The 15,843-nt window shown below is 23.4% G+C and overlaps 1 protein-coding gene across 1 annotated transcript; it reads left to right on the plus strand.

Moving 5' to 3' along the window:
• Positions 1–360: 360 nt before the first annotated feature.
• Positions 361–14,893, plus strand: LOC132931654 (E3 ubiquitin-protein ligase RNF123-like). Its single transcript, XM_060997560.1, has 17 exons — positions 361–391; positions 563–656; positions 721–1,028; positions 1,209–1,356; positions 2,291–2,540; positions 7,523–7,790; positions 10,407–10,627; positions 10,728–10,838; positions 10,914–11,166; positions 11,224–11,386; positions 11,615–11,808; positions 11,873–12,012; positions 12,102–12,281; positions 12,353–12,515; positions 12,692–12,844; positions 13,618–13,798; positions 14,758–14,893. Exons 1-17 carry the CDS (start codon positions 361–363, stop codon positions 14,891–14,893), a joined length of 2,994 nt encoding a protein of 997 aa, XP_060853543.1.
• Positions 14,894–15,843: the final 950 nt, after the last annotated feature.

A 15,843-nucleotide genomic window follows, 5' to 3' on the forward strand; every position in this document is an offset into this window, starting at 1 on the left:
ATATTTTCAAACTTTTTTTGGCACCAGTAACAGTATAAATAGTAAAAATATCTAAAAATGTACAGTTTTAACATGTTCATATGAGCAATACGTTTTGTATTATTTGTGTAGTGTAAACTAATGATTAATTATAGTTTTTGTGTAATAGGCAGGATGTAGATCGATTTGATCGTGGTTGCAGACTTAATATTAGTAAAAAACACAAATATAATATATTTTCTGGCCTATTAATTATTATTAAAAAATAAATATATCGTTTGAATTGTCATGGAATACGTATTGGTATAGTTGTATTAATACAACGTATAATCTATTTCATAATAGTTGTTTGAAATAAATTAATCATAAGATAAAATACTAATGGAGAACTCAAATATTGACCATATTGATGGTAAACCATTGTTTGATTCGATTAAGTACCATCTATAATAGTATTTAAACAATATTTATTTTAAAATATTTTATATATATTTTTTTAGTTTAAGTGTGTAATACTACGATAGTTAACATTTAATTAATTTATTTAATTTAAATATATTTTTTTTTAAATAAATTTGTCTAGTAAACACTGTGGTCGAAGAAGTAACTAAAATATTTGGAAAAGACGGTAAAAACAAATTAAAAACGTTGGTAAAGAATGAAAAAGTCTATTCAGAGTAAAGTGTTAAAATATATGTGTCTTATCTAAACTTTAATGGAGAATATTAATTGTCATTAAAGCATAGATAAGTTGAAAGATGATATGGAAATATTAGCTGACAAATCAGAATTTGATGAACTGTTAAATGTAGAAAAAACATATTTTGAAAATGTTGAATCTTTTAATTCAACCTATTTAAATGGACAAATGCTGTTCACGGAATTTGGTACGATGTATTCAAGGAGTAATATGGCCACTGTGAAGTCGGCACATGGTACAAGAAACGATGATGATGTCTATCAATATGAAGTACAGTTAAGTTCTAATGGACCGATGCGCATAGGATGGGCTACTCAGAGGTGTGCCTTTACTGATGAACTGGGAGTAGGTATTTGGTATTTTTTCACGAAAAATAATATAATCTATTAGACAGTTATAATAGCTATTGAATTATTGATGATGATTTATTATAATATAAAATAATATACTATAATATAATAATAATAATTATAACTAAATAATATGTTAATATTATAATTTAATATATCTATGCCTTATAATTTTTCAGGAGAAACAGAAAATTCGTATGGTTTTGATGGTTATCGTTTAGAAAAGTGGAATATGTCTAATGCGTGCACATACGGTCGAAAATGGAGAGTCGGAAATATAATTGGTTGTACTATTGACTTTGCAAAAAAGTCTATGGAATTTTTCAAGTATTATAATTGAAATTTTTCTGTAATAAGTAGAATAGTATAATTAAATTAAATTGGTATTAAAAAAGTAAAAAATAAAATACACAGTTTCATTAAAATGTCAAGGAGAAAAAAGTTGTTATTACAGTATAGTTAATTTGTCTTATAATTATATAAGTTTTTTTATCAAGTTTAAATAAAAACTATACTAGGTAGACGTTAGAAAAAAAACATTACGTTGGTGTAACTTGGTTCATATAAAAATTTCTTGTACAAACAATGGCAGGGTTAAGATTTGAAACAATGCTATAATGTTTATATACAGCTATACAAGTTTATTAAACTTTTAATAGTGATGCATTTATTCAAACCTTGATTTTTGGAATTTTAAAGTGTATACTTTTAAAGTAGATAAGTAATAGGTATATTAAAATAATAATAAAAAAATAATTGATTGAACAAATTACAGTAAAAAAATAGAATGTATTGAAATAGGACTTCACTTCTTAAATGTCATAATAATCGAAGTAATATATGTGTTGTTTTTTTATTAATCATACTAACTCCTAAGTTTTTTAAGATATTATAATTTTTAGCTATTTATGTGTATTTTTGAATTTTGATATTTTAAATGCTCGTAAATCGCTTAATAATTGAAGTGCTATAAAAAAATCAATATTCATACACAGATAATATTTTATTGTCTTTATGTTTGATAATAATTTAGTGCACTAACATATTTAAACAAATAATACAAAATCGTTTCTGATAAACATGAATTTATTATGCTGTATTTTATTAGATGGAAACTTAACATAAATAAGATATAAACATTTCTTTAACATCTTAAAAAAAAAAATGGTCACAAATAGTCCTTTTAAATGTTTATTAGGTTTATACTTTTAGAAAAGTAGTGTTTAAAAAATTATAGTATTGTTATTTATATTTTTTTTAGTAATGGTCAATCACTTGGTGTAATATTTGAAGAGTTATTAAACAAAGACGACTTGACGTATTTTCCTGCATTAACTCTTTCCGATGAAGAAAATGTAGTTGTTAATTTGGGTGAAAGACCATTTAAATTTCCAGTGTTGAGATCAAAACCTATAATTACTAGCCCAATAGCCTTAATAAATTATTTCAGACGTCTTGAAAAAAATATCATTTCTCTAATTGAAAGCCAAATCAGTCTAAATAAAATTAATGTGAGTTTTATATTTCTATACTCGAATATGTTACAAAAATTCTAGTGACTATATTTCAGACGAAAAATAATTTGAAACACTACGATAAAATAAGAGTTAATCATATTATAAAAAATATATTATTTCGTCAGTTTGAGCACTTATTGAAAAATCAATTTGTTGTAGATAGCTGCTTAATATTATTTTTAAAGAATTTGAACAAAAAAAGTCCTCAAAAGCTTATAGTTCTTCTTGAATTAATGTGGGAAATAATACCTGTAAGTTACATTTTAACGTGATAAATAATGTTTAAGAATATAATAAATATAATAAGATTAATAATATTACGTTTTACACGTCATGATATTACATATTATATGGTCATTAATTTATTAAGCTGACTAATTTGATTATCAATATACCTAACACAATTGATATGTACGTTTAGATTCCGAGTACAGCACTGAATATATTGATTTGTGATATATTATGATGTGTTTTATTTTGTGTCTGTTATCACCTTTTAGAGCAGTAAAAAATTAATAACTTTAAATTTTAGGATGGTTTCTGGTAGTCAATTGTTGTTAGTCATAATTAATAATTTTACTCAATCTAAGGTTAGATTTGATCTTATGAAAATTACGTTTTGTTTTAAATTAAGATCTGTATTCACAAGGTACCTATTTAGAATTTTACAATTGAGATAATGGCAGTATAAAAAATAAAAACTATTTTTTGCCGGTATTAGTATGTTATTTTTATTTAATTATACTTACAGTTCTACTGCTTTCAAATTTTTTTTGAAGTTAACATACCTATATAAGAATTTTGGAGAACAGTCTCTAAATAATTTCATTTTAAGTTGTTCGTTTAAAAATATATATTTATTATTTTAGACTTTACTACTTAGAACATATTTTAAACAACGCAATATTTATGGTCCTCAGGAATATTTATTTTCTTTTTAGTTTATACTTTTTATTCTTTTATATTAAATTATGCTTGTATAACATTAATTATAGAATAATATGAAGTGTTTATTAATTTATTTTGTTGTATGGTTAAAGCCTTAAAAGTTCAACTAATTAAAATGTACAGTAATCATAAAGTTTTCCAATTGTCTAGAAACATAGAATGGTTTCCATCATGAATTGTTTAATATTTTGTCTACTTTGTGAATTTAAATGTACATGGAGAAATCAATTTGACATATCTCATCAAACAGCTGCACTCAAACTACTAATTGCAATTTGTCAAGAAACCAATACTAGAAAAGAGACAATTATAAATATTTTTTTCGACAAGATTAAGTACGTACTGTTATTTTAAATTAGACAATATTATACTTTTAATGCTTTAGAAGTTGTATAACTAAACGTACAATTACATTAGATAGTAGGTACCACATTTAGGTAGTTATTTTTTAAAATTATTCCTCATTTCTTTAGTAGAACATTGCACTTATATAATGTTATGCATGAGTGTTTGTTATTTATAGAAAGAACCAAGGAAAATATTTTAATTTAAAATAATGTATAATGTATGTAATATTATTATATTATAGATTATATAAGTACATCATAATATTATCGTTGTTAGTATTTGATTTATTAATTATAGTGAAAATGTGACCGATAATAAATTTCAATAGCAATTTAGTTTATTTTTAGCACGGTTTTAGATTTATCAACATAAAATATTTTATCTTTAGTATAGGAAAATACTAACATAATTTTAATAACATATTATTAACATTTAAAACCTACATTTTCGTTTAAAATCAAATATATCGATATAAAAAATAAATATAATGATAACAAAAATACAAAAATAAATGAAAACAACATGGTTTTATCTTTAGAACTCAAATTTCAATAGTTCAATGAAGAACATTAGGATAATCTTAACAACATTTATTGCATCATTATTCATTAGTATTCTCATTTTAATTACTTTGAGTTGAATAAAATATAACAAAATTCTAGATGTACGATAATCTGATTAAAATCTGAAATCTGATTTCCATTGATTATTATAATAAATTATTACTGTGAATAAATTGGAAGTATTTACATGTTATAATAATAGTAGTAATTCGTGGTTTTATTCGAATTATAATTAACTGTATTCGTAAACAAAACGAAAGTTAACTGTACTATATTATAAGGTTCAATTTTCTGATTGTAATAAATAAATAATTAACATGAAACAATAATTTTGTTAATTATTACGTAATACTGCAATAGTCAAATATGTATAACTTGTACTACTTAGTACTTATATTGGTTTGGTGCCATGAAAATATATTATATTGATTGATAAAAATCAATTTAGTAAAATATTATTAATTGTTTAATTGTGACTTTTTTTTGTATTTTTCATAAGATGTTACAGCTTAAAAACACATGAAATATAAATTTTCATAATAATATAATATATTATGTATTTATAACATTGTTCATTTAGAATTAGATTAAACATGAACATAACTGTTAAGATTCAATCATTTATACATATTATATAGGTACTATATAGTTATACAATTTACCTTAATTAGACTGAATAGTGTAAATACTACGTGAGTTAAATCCCCTCTTCACGTTAAACAATTATCATTAAACCTTCCTCAATATTAATGTAACGCGCGTATTGATATTACCATATTGTATTTGTAATTTAAATGAAATTCCGACAAATAAAGATTATTATTAAATTTTACAAACATTTGAAAATAAGTTATTAGAATTAATAAACTATTGTTTTCATCTAAAAAGCTTTTTTTTAAGTAAGTGATTTGGCGCTCTGTTATATATACACAGCCCTCCCCTCTCCACTCATAATCTCTAAATCTTTGCTAACATTTTGTATACATTAATTGTATATTAATTTTTATAATTTGAAAAATGATTTAGAGATGATTGGATAACAAGGGAAGTGGCTACAAGAATAGTAGTTTTTTTGTAAAATTTTATTGGATAATAATCAATTCGAAAATATACTTTAAAATGAATAAACGAATTTAGTATTGGTTTATTGTTTATTATTCATAAAATATGCAATTCTAATTTATAATACAAATACACCATAATGTACAAGTATAAGTATAAATTTATTAATAATAAATTTTATATTCATAATATTACATTTTTTAATCATTATAATTTTTTTATCATTAAAGAATTGTGTTATATTTACAATTTATCATTTAATAACACAAAATCATACTAGCACAATTTCAAAATTAAAATGAGTAATAAGAAAGTTAAACATTGTGTTTCAAAATGTATTGTACATATTTCAATATGCTATTGCTTCAATGTTGAGCATAAAAGAATGTCTTGACAGTTCATAAGTTATTATTGTTCTATATAATATAATATATATATATAACTATTCACTTGTCATGAATAATGCTGCAAATATGTACTTATTTTTCGGTTTAGAGTATCAACGACTATTTATTAAGTTATAATCGGTTTTTTATTTATTAAATATTTTTTATTTTGCATAAAGTAAATTTGTTTTTATCCTACCATGTTACAATATGTAGATCGGTAAATTAAGTATTATATGTTAAAATGTTTAAATCAAATTGTATCTCTATTATTTAAATTTATGATGTTTGACTCAATGGCGTTACTACAAAACTAATTGAGTAATTAATATTGTATTGTATTCATTTATTTTTTAATTTCTAATATATTTGTAATTACAACCTTTGCTTATTTAAAATTATTCTCATCAAAGATTTACCTATCTATAAATTTCAGTATTGTTTGAATTTGAAAAACTAAACGTATTATTATTGTAGGGTGTAGTGTCCATTTTATTTTTGAAATATTTTATAGGTATACTATATACATAAAGATATTATAATAGACTGTCAATAGTTTAGCATTTAATATTATTATTCTTACATTGTGTAATAAAATGATAAAAGGATATAATATGCATTAAAAAAATAATTAATTTTATAGGTTTTCTAACTTCTTACACATTATTTCTCCATCTGACGAAATGCTTAAAAAAATGATACCACGTGTGTATTGGAGTATAGAAAATGTAGATTTGGCAGAAGATATGCAAAATAAATTGATAAAAAATTTTCCTCAGGATTATAAAAAATCTAAATCGGCTTACAATGAAGCGAGTGAAAAAATCAAAAAATTATTGATTCGTAATTTATGATTTATATTTTTAAACCATATTAAATATAATTAATTACACTTAATCATTATTTATTCAAACAGAAATAGAAAAACTTCAGATAATATTTCTTAAAACCTTATTAAACGACAATGACCAAACTGACACAATAGTGAGCTCCAGAGTTTTATTTAGCAGACGATTCCAAATTTTTACGCAAGAAAATATAATTTATTGGAGGGTAAATATTATAAGTTTTTTTTACCATAGATATTATTAATTTTTTTCTGAATTTTATTAAATTTTACCAGATTTTGTATTATTTCAATATTTTTAATATTCAAAATTTCAAACAAAATGTTATTAATTTAGTTAATTATAACTAACAGTAATATTAATTTTACAATATTTATGAAAAGGATTTTTGTTCTTATTGGAATACAAATTATGTACACGTATTAGTGCGCCTAAGACATGATTATGATTGAAATCCTGTATTAAAATTGTTGCTCCACGGAGTCTAAATCAGGAACTTAAAACTGTTCATATTATCATCCAAATAGTTCATCAAATATTGATTAATATGTTAAACATCAAATAGTTTACAGTTTACTATAGTTGTAATTAAAGTTTTTACATTAAGCTATTATTATTTAAAATTCTCCAGGAAGGAGTGACCGTGTTTATGTAATTACGAAAGTAATCTACTAATATTTTAGAAAAATACTTGATGGTAATTTTATAAATTATCATATTAAAATAAAAAAATAGTTGTATTAGTAATTTATAATGTATGTATGAAAATGTTGTGATTTCAGTGTTTTAAATAGTATTTTAAATTTCCTTATATTTTTTAGAATGATCCTATATTAAAACAACCGGGTCCAGTATTGTTGAGTACATTCTTTCGTTTATCATTTTTATTACGTGAACTGCTGAGGGAAGAACTAGTAAACGTTAATGATTTAAGAATACACCCAAATATTTTTTATTTGAAAAACTACAATTTTTTTGGAATCGAACGAATAGGAGGCACGTTTTCGTACTTGAAAAATAAATATAATGAAATTATCAAATCGAAACTGGGACCTCCGTTTGACAGTCGAAATGATGATGATAACAATAGTAATATTTTTACAAGTGATGTATTTAATTATAGTAAGGTAACTATTATGACGACAATAACGAAATGTTTAGTATTAATACCCTGCCTATATATTTATTGGCTCTGATTCAATTATATTTGAGTAACAGTATTTTTTATTTGGCTTATAGTGCTTATACTATACCCCATGTACAAATGTTTGAATTTCAAAGTTGTAATCAAATATGTACAAAAAAATTGTTTACATAGAATAGTAACCAATTATTTTGAATTTGTATGTTAAGTGTAAAGATTATTTAAGGATAGGCTCAATAATTTTTTATTAAACATTTGAAACAATGATAACTTATGAGTTATTGTGTTTAAATAAACAATTCGGAGTGGCAGATTTAAATCTTATAGTAGCTTACATATTATATTAGTATTTTAAAATTTAAAATACATAGGATGTTGGAATTTTTAGATCGAATTGTAAATTAGTCGTTAACAATTATTTATTTTTAGTTTTTATCATATCTTTCACGGGAAAATATGTTTGTAATTATGTCTACCCGAATAATTTATTCAATAAATACACAATTTGTAGCATATTTTATAAATAATGATATTATTATTTATTGCCATCACCTTTGCGCTTTTAAACGTATTTTGCTTAAAATCTTAATTATTTTTTTCTGATTTAAGGATTGAGCAAGTTGAGTTAGTTTTAATAATTTCATAATTTCATATACATTAACACCTGATAAAAAATATCATTTAAATTGTTCACTGTAAAGCTGGTCATAATGCGTTTTTATTTATTTATTTATGTTTTTAAAACAATGTACATAATATACCTAACGTGCGAGGTTTGAAACGGACACTACACACTAAAACGGTATGAAAACTGAGAGGTTTGATATTCGCTCTATATTCAATATTCAAAGGAGGTAAAAAAAAAAACACCAAAAATCAAAAGTGAAACATGTATATTACAGCACGTGTAGTTTATGCCGTTTATGGTGTATGCATGAACTACACTAGGGTGACCATATTTAAAAAAAATAATAAAAAACAGGACAAAATAATTTCAGTAATACATTCTATAAGTGATATAATTAATCATTATAGTTTTTTCGTTAATTTTCCATAATCATATCTATATTATTAACTCTGAAAGTGTTATATTGCAATAATCATCTGAAAATGCAACGATTTTATTTAATAAATTGTAATTTTTTTTTAAACATTCATCATAGGTATAGTCTGTTAAAATAGTTGATGTTGCTCCTTTTAAATTCTTAAATTCTATTACTTTTATTTTCATTCTTACTTGTGGGTTAAAATACTGAATTAAAAATATTTATGATCGGCATGTCCACTATAATTTTCGCGAATTTAATTGATTTCAGTTCTTCTAAAATCTGTTGAATGGCAAAATGAGCTACTGCATTCACAATTATAGATTCACATTTTGTACGGGCACAAGAAAATTTTTGTCGTGATTTTTTTTTTTATTATTAATTTATAATTTTTAAACCGAAACGAATGATTATGTATTATAGTATGATACTAAAATACACCCAATCCGCTGCAATACGTTCGCTTTAATTTGTTGGATTACTAATAAAAAATTATATTACGTTAGTCGAAGAACTGCTTGATACAGCCAATATATATGTATCATTATTTTTTAATTCAACTTATAAATTGGAAGTATTAAATACGCATTTTTTAAGCATTTTAATTTTTAAGTTATTAACTATAATATTAGAATTTTATATAGTTCTAACTTAAGCCATCGATTTATGTATATAATACTATTGAAATTATATCGAATTTCGAAAACATAAAAGTAAACTATTTTAAAATAACTTTGATTTCCGATGAGATTACATTCACCGCTCAACATAATGTAACAAATATGACACAATATGACAAATAGTTTTGTTAACAAATTTATTTGATTCAAAAATAAAATAAAATTTCAATTAGTATGTTAAAACTTTAAAATATTTATATTTAATTTAATACATTTCTCATACGGAATAATTAGCATCGATATAAAAAAAATAGGACAAAAGACGTCCTGAAAGAAGTTCGTCAGGACAGTAGGACGGAAAACTGAAAAAGGACAATCTTGCACAAAACAGGACGTATGATCGCAATAAATTATACTAAACATTATTCACGGAAAAATAAAACAATAGCGCGAAACCTGTTAGAATAATTATTTAGGAAAATAAAATGACTGCACGATTTTCCAATTTTATGTTACATACCTACATTGTATTACTTTTATACAGTTTATACATTTTAATAGTTTTTAATTTGTTGCACTTCACTTTACTATAGTATTAATTAGTATTATTATAAATTATACGAATCAAACAATAATATTCGATTGTTTTATGCATATGTAAAATAATAATTGCATATTATAATACCAATTTTATAGGTATTCAATATTGTTCAATTATATTGTATTATTATATTATCCCGTAATTAAACGTCATTTATCACGTGAAATACTAATTAAGAGTAACGTTAAAATATTCAAAGGGATATTTCTTCAATACTTTTTGATTTACCCATATGGCCATATACCTATAGTCATAGTGCGTTATATGATTTTGTTCAAGCCGATATGCTTCAAGCCGAGGATGCAATAATAGAGATCGATTCGCCGGCAGATATAATTACTGTTTTAAGAAGACTCATTACAGAAGACAGAAATGCAAACACCCATATCGCTGGTGCTGTCAATAGAACATTGTCATTCGATAATTTACCTACTGACAAAATACACATATTTTCTGTGCTACTAAATAGTATAATATGTTTATATCATGTAGCTTGTCATAGACAATTAATTGATGTAAGAAGATATAACATAATATATATATTTATAACGTTATACATGTATTTAACATATTATTAATTTATTATTATTTTTAATTTAAATGTATTATTCTTAGTATGTAGCTTTCAAAGAAAGATTAGTCGAACTATCAATAGATTATGCTTTAGTAGATTATGAATTAAAAACTTCCAATGAAAACAGGGATGTTTTAGAGCATACCCTTAAGGTATTTTTTATATATTTAAAATTTGATATATCAAAATATTTTTATAAATATAAAAATATTTATATATTTGTTTAGGACATTGAAAAAAAAGTATGTTTATCAACGAGACATATAGCCTGGCTGAAGAGTTTGATATTTGTAACCGCAAATGAACAAATTTTAGAATGGATTCTCACCATCATTTCTCACACACTAAAATATTGTTCAGACATAGAAAAAGAATTGTTCGGATTCGTCCCAGACTATTATATAGATAATCTATTAGGGTTAGCTGTTATATTACCCGATTATACGAACATAACCCAGAAGTTTGATGATATCATAGTTGGTAATATTAATATTAAATAAATATTTATCTTCATATTAAATAAAAGTTTAATTTTAGGTAAAAAATGGTTAGCTAAGTTAATTGCTGAATTACTACTAAACTTTTTCAATGACCATAGAATAATCCATCCAAAAACAAAAGAAATAATAATACAAGGAGTAACTTTATACTTAACTCATCCCAAATCAATTGTCATTCTTCAAGAAGTCTCCGAAAAATCGTAAGACTCAATAATATATAATATGTAATATTTAACAATATAACTAATTTAATCTGTCAAATATTTTAAAGATTGTTTTTATTTTTTATAACTGTGGTCTGTGATGTATATACTATAATTAATGCTATACTATATTAATATGTACTACTCGTATATTATATAATTATACATGGTTTATATGCAAATAAAAATATGTTTAATATAACGAAGAAAATTATTATTTTTTAGACGATTGCGTGCGATCAAATCAATTTTTAAACCGACGGAACGAAAAATATGGATAAAAACCAATTTATTATTGATGTTAATTTGGTATGGTTCTGGATTTGCATTCCGTTATGTACAGCCACCTCATCTAAAAAATAAACACATTTCTACGCAAGGAGCACTCGAAGAAATTGTGTTTTCTAACATGGGAACTGGTTATAGTTTTATAACATTCTTGTAATAGTTATAATTACTGTTTTATTTTTATTTTTTTGACAGTACGACCACCTGCGATTGTGCTTCAAAATGACATACGGACAGTCATAGCTTCCGACAAAGAAACAGCGTCTAATTTTATCAATAGCTCTTTGAATTATCTAAACTGGGCTTTTTCTGAGTTTATAAGTTTATTTCAAGAAGTATGATTATGTTGATATTCATACATTAAGTTTGTTAGTTTCATTTTATACATGAGACTATAGTTTTGTTACTTTTACAATTTGAACAGGTAAAATATATAAATGAAAACAATTCTTTTACTATTTCGCCGGAAGAAGCGAATAAGCTAAAAATGTGCGGTAAAAGTTTTATTTACACTGTAACTTTATTACGTGTTATTGAAATGATGATTCATTTTGATCGTAATATTATAATTGACCAAGAAGGATCACTTGGCAGAGTCTTTCAGGTTGTAAAGAATATTAGAATTTTTTTTAATTTCTTAAAATATAATAGGTACATTTGTTTTGTGTTTTTCAGTTGATTTGTCAAATTCTTAATCGTATAAATGCCTCATCTTCTACGTTTAGCCGAATTTTGACATCATCTTTACCATACATGGAATGTGTACATAAGTTTACAATTCTTGTAGCAACAACTGGTGTTTTGTTATCTATGTTAGACGGTGAAATAAATAAACAGGGTGATTGAACAAATATCATAAATTATTAAAAAAAACCAACGTCTAAAATATTATATTTTTAATCAATAAAATAAATAAGTAAAAAAATGTTTATATTTTACACTCCATTTATACACTACACTTTATGTGTAAAATATATAAATTCATGATTTAAACAACTCGTAAAACTTTATTAGTTTCAGAAGAAAACGCCGAGAGACCAAGCAAGATTTCTAGTATTCCAGAAATTACAGACGTTTTAATTTCAGATCCAAATTTTGATTTGTCATCATTGGACTTTATTATATTATCAGAAAATGAAAATGATGAACCATTTTCCTTGAATTTTTGTAAATTATATTTATATTTTAAAGTATTTATAATTAAAAAATTCTTATTTATTAATACCTGTTTAATATCAGAGTTATGATAAAATATTCTATATTTGTTCTTATATTATCTTAATTATATTTTATTATTTTACTATCATTGTACTTACTTATAATTACCTACCTATTATAGCTGCTAAAATTAAATATATTGATTTAGTTTATTAATTAATCATAATGTCTATAATTATGAAACGATTAAGTAAAATTTAAATGTATAATATTTGGTGAATTTCAATTTATACTTTCGATGATCTGAACTAAAAAATATTATAGCATTTGTATTAAGGAAATTAAAGGCAGAGAGAGAGAATATCTCAATTAATATTTCTAAAACCAGCCGTGAATTAAAATAAAAGCTTTAACATTTTAACGGATCTTAAATATTTTAACAATTCTATTATTTTTACATCAATGTTGTTTTGTTAACTAATTAAAAATAAAACTTACCCGGGAAATCCGGCCTTGTTTATATTATATTATATATTTAAATAATTTTCTTTCTAGTGGTTACATATACAGTATTTCAGTAAAAAATTTAATAGTGTAAACTGATAAATAGGGTAATAGATATTACATTACTTCCACAACTTTATAACAATAAACCTTTGTTGAACACTATGTATAGTTAATTAATTCAATTTTGTTTACATTTATTATTAAATATTCGTTAATTATGTTTACAGCTATAGTAAATATTTAGTATAATTTTTAACATAATTTGTCTTCATTAGATAAAGAGTATATTAATAAGGAAGAACTTAAAAAAGTTGGTGATATGTATCAACATTTGGATTGGTACATGAAGCGTCACAAATCTATGGCTTCAAGCATAAACGAGGAGGATTTATGTATAATATGTTATTCAAATAAAAATGGTGTCACTTTGATACCGTGTAAACATCAATGTTGCAAGTAAAGCATATTTATATAATCAACTTAATAGTTATTAAAATTCATAATTTTAAAAAATCCTAAAATTTTTACTCAATACTCATAAGTTATAGTTAATAGTTACCTAACAATTATAAAGTATGATATACAAAAGTGAAAAATATGTGGGCATGATTTATTAAATGCATAAAAATTCAAGTGCTTAACTGCTTATTTACACAAATTAATGCGACGATGTTAATTAATTTATTTGCAAAAATATACAATAAACATTAAAAATTATACATTTTTTACAAACTAAAAGGTATATAATAAGTCTCTGTGGAATATAATGCAACATTGGGGATTTGTCTATTTAATATAGTATTTATATTATTTTTTAAGAGAGAAAGCGTTGTGGGAATCAAAGTTTCTTGAATAAAATTATATAATAACGATGGTCGACTGTAGTACCACCAATCAAATAATTACAATAAATTAATTTAATGATATTACCTAGTTTTGAAAGGTACATTATACATAATTCCTTATACAATAAGAAATTGCACTTTTTTTGTTATCATCTTTTGGGACAGTAAAATGTTTTGATTTTAAACTTTGAAGGTGATATTTGGTAGAAAATTAAATCTTGTTGATAAGTTGGTGTCAAAAGTAAAAAATTCCCCGTAATGTAATTATTAAAAAATCGGGTAAACCAAAAAATAAAAAATAAAATAAAATAAAGGAAAAACAGGATTTTTTTTGTATTTTGCGATTATTAAAAAAGCGAATAAATATAGTTACTTGAGATTTTTACCAAAATATGGTGTGTATTTTAAAATAATTTGCCTCTATTTGAGTTATTTATAAGCAATTGACATTTTCATATTAATTTATTTATTTTGATAGAAAATATGTAAATAAGAACTAGAATAATCATGATATTATCATGTATTATATTTTAAAATTATTGATACAAATTGTATTTATTTTTTTTTCAGATTATGTATAAATCATCACATACTTTATTCGCGTGTTTGTTTTTACTGTAAGGGAAGAATCGAATCAGTGGTAGATACCAATAATTTGTCGACTGTAATACATGATTTTGGAACTGAACCCCCACCATTATTGTGACCGGATTGATTTCACAACAAACTAATATCATTAATATTCAAAATATATTATAGTTGATATTATAATATAAAATTGATTATTTAAATTGGAAATATCTATTACTATAAAATTAAAGAAGTTATAGAAAATAAAACAAATGATGAATTATAAAAAAATCTCGCTTCTATTTAGTAGTGTTAAATTAAATTATTGATGATAAAAAAAAAACTCACAGAATTAATCGTTAAAGACGATATTGAAAAATACAATACGAATTTTGAATATATAATTTAAAAAAGTGGGCAAGTGGGTATCGCTCTGCTGTATAGTAGAGATGGAGAGTAGGTCACTGGTCGTGTGGATGTGTTAAATTTGAATGCAATGACGGGTATCATTGTATACGAAAAACGATTCTGAACGGAGATGATTTGTCAGTCAATGATAATTAGTTGGATATATTATATTATTATTACTTATATTTAAATTGTAATATATCGTTATTTTACGCGATTTCGTAAAAAATTAAATTTCATACGCTCTATTTCATTCAATATTGACGCTGGAATTTTTTTTTACATTTACTTAAAGAAAAACTTATGGATAACCTTGTATTGGATTTTTGAACCTTAAGTATAAATCACAAAAGTTTTATGAAATTTCAACTTCAAAATTCCTTGCAAATTTTCGCGATTTTGATATATTTCGTAAATATTTGAACTTTAAATGCTTATAAACAAAAATTATAACTAACGATTTAAGTGACGATAAGTGCAACTTATAATAAACCTTGTATAAAATTTTAAAGATTTTTTGGAAAGCCAAATTTTTTTTATCGGCATTTCAAGAAAAAAAACTTTAAAAAGTTGAAAATTTCAATTGTCTATAAGTAGCTTAAAAAAGGTCAAAATATTTTGAAAATTTAATCGTAAATATATAACTCTAATATAAACATTTGGTGAAAATTTCAAGTA

Source organism: Rhopalosiphum padi, chromosome 1 (assembly GCF_020882245.1).
Source record: "Rhopalosiphum padi isolate XX-2018 chromosome 1, ASM2088224v1, whole genome shotgun sequence".
NCBI classification, from domain to species: Eukaryota; Metazoa; Arthropoda; class Insecta; order Hemiptera; family Aphididae; genus Rhopalosiphum; species Rhopalosiphum padi.

What these genes read in the sequence shown, in the direction of transcription:
- LOC132931654 (XM_060997560.1), top strand. Translation starts at nt 361, where the DNA reads ATGGAGAACTCAAATATTGACCATATTGATG. An exon ending in GTCATAGACAATTAATTGAT is followed by an intron (nt 10,628 to 10,727) that starts GTAAGAAGATAT and finishes TATTATTCTTAG; the next exon opens with TATGTAGCTTTCAAAGAAAG. An exon ending in CACTTGGCAGAGTCTTTCAG is followed by an intron (nt 12,282 to 12,352) that starts GTTGTAAAGAAT and finishes TGTGTTTTTCAG; the next exon opens with TTGATTTGTCAAATTCTTAA.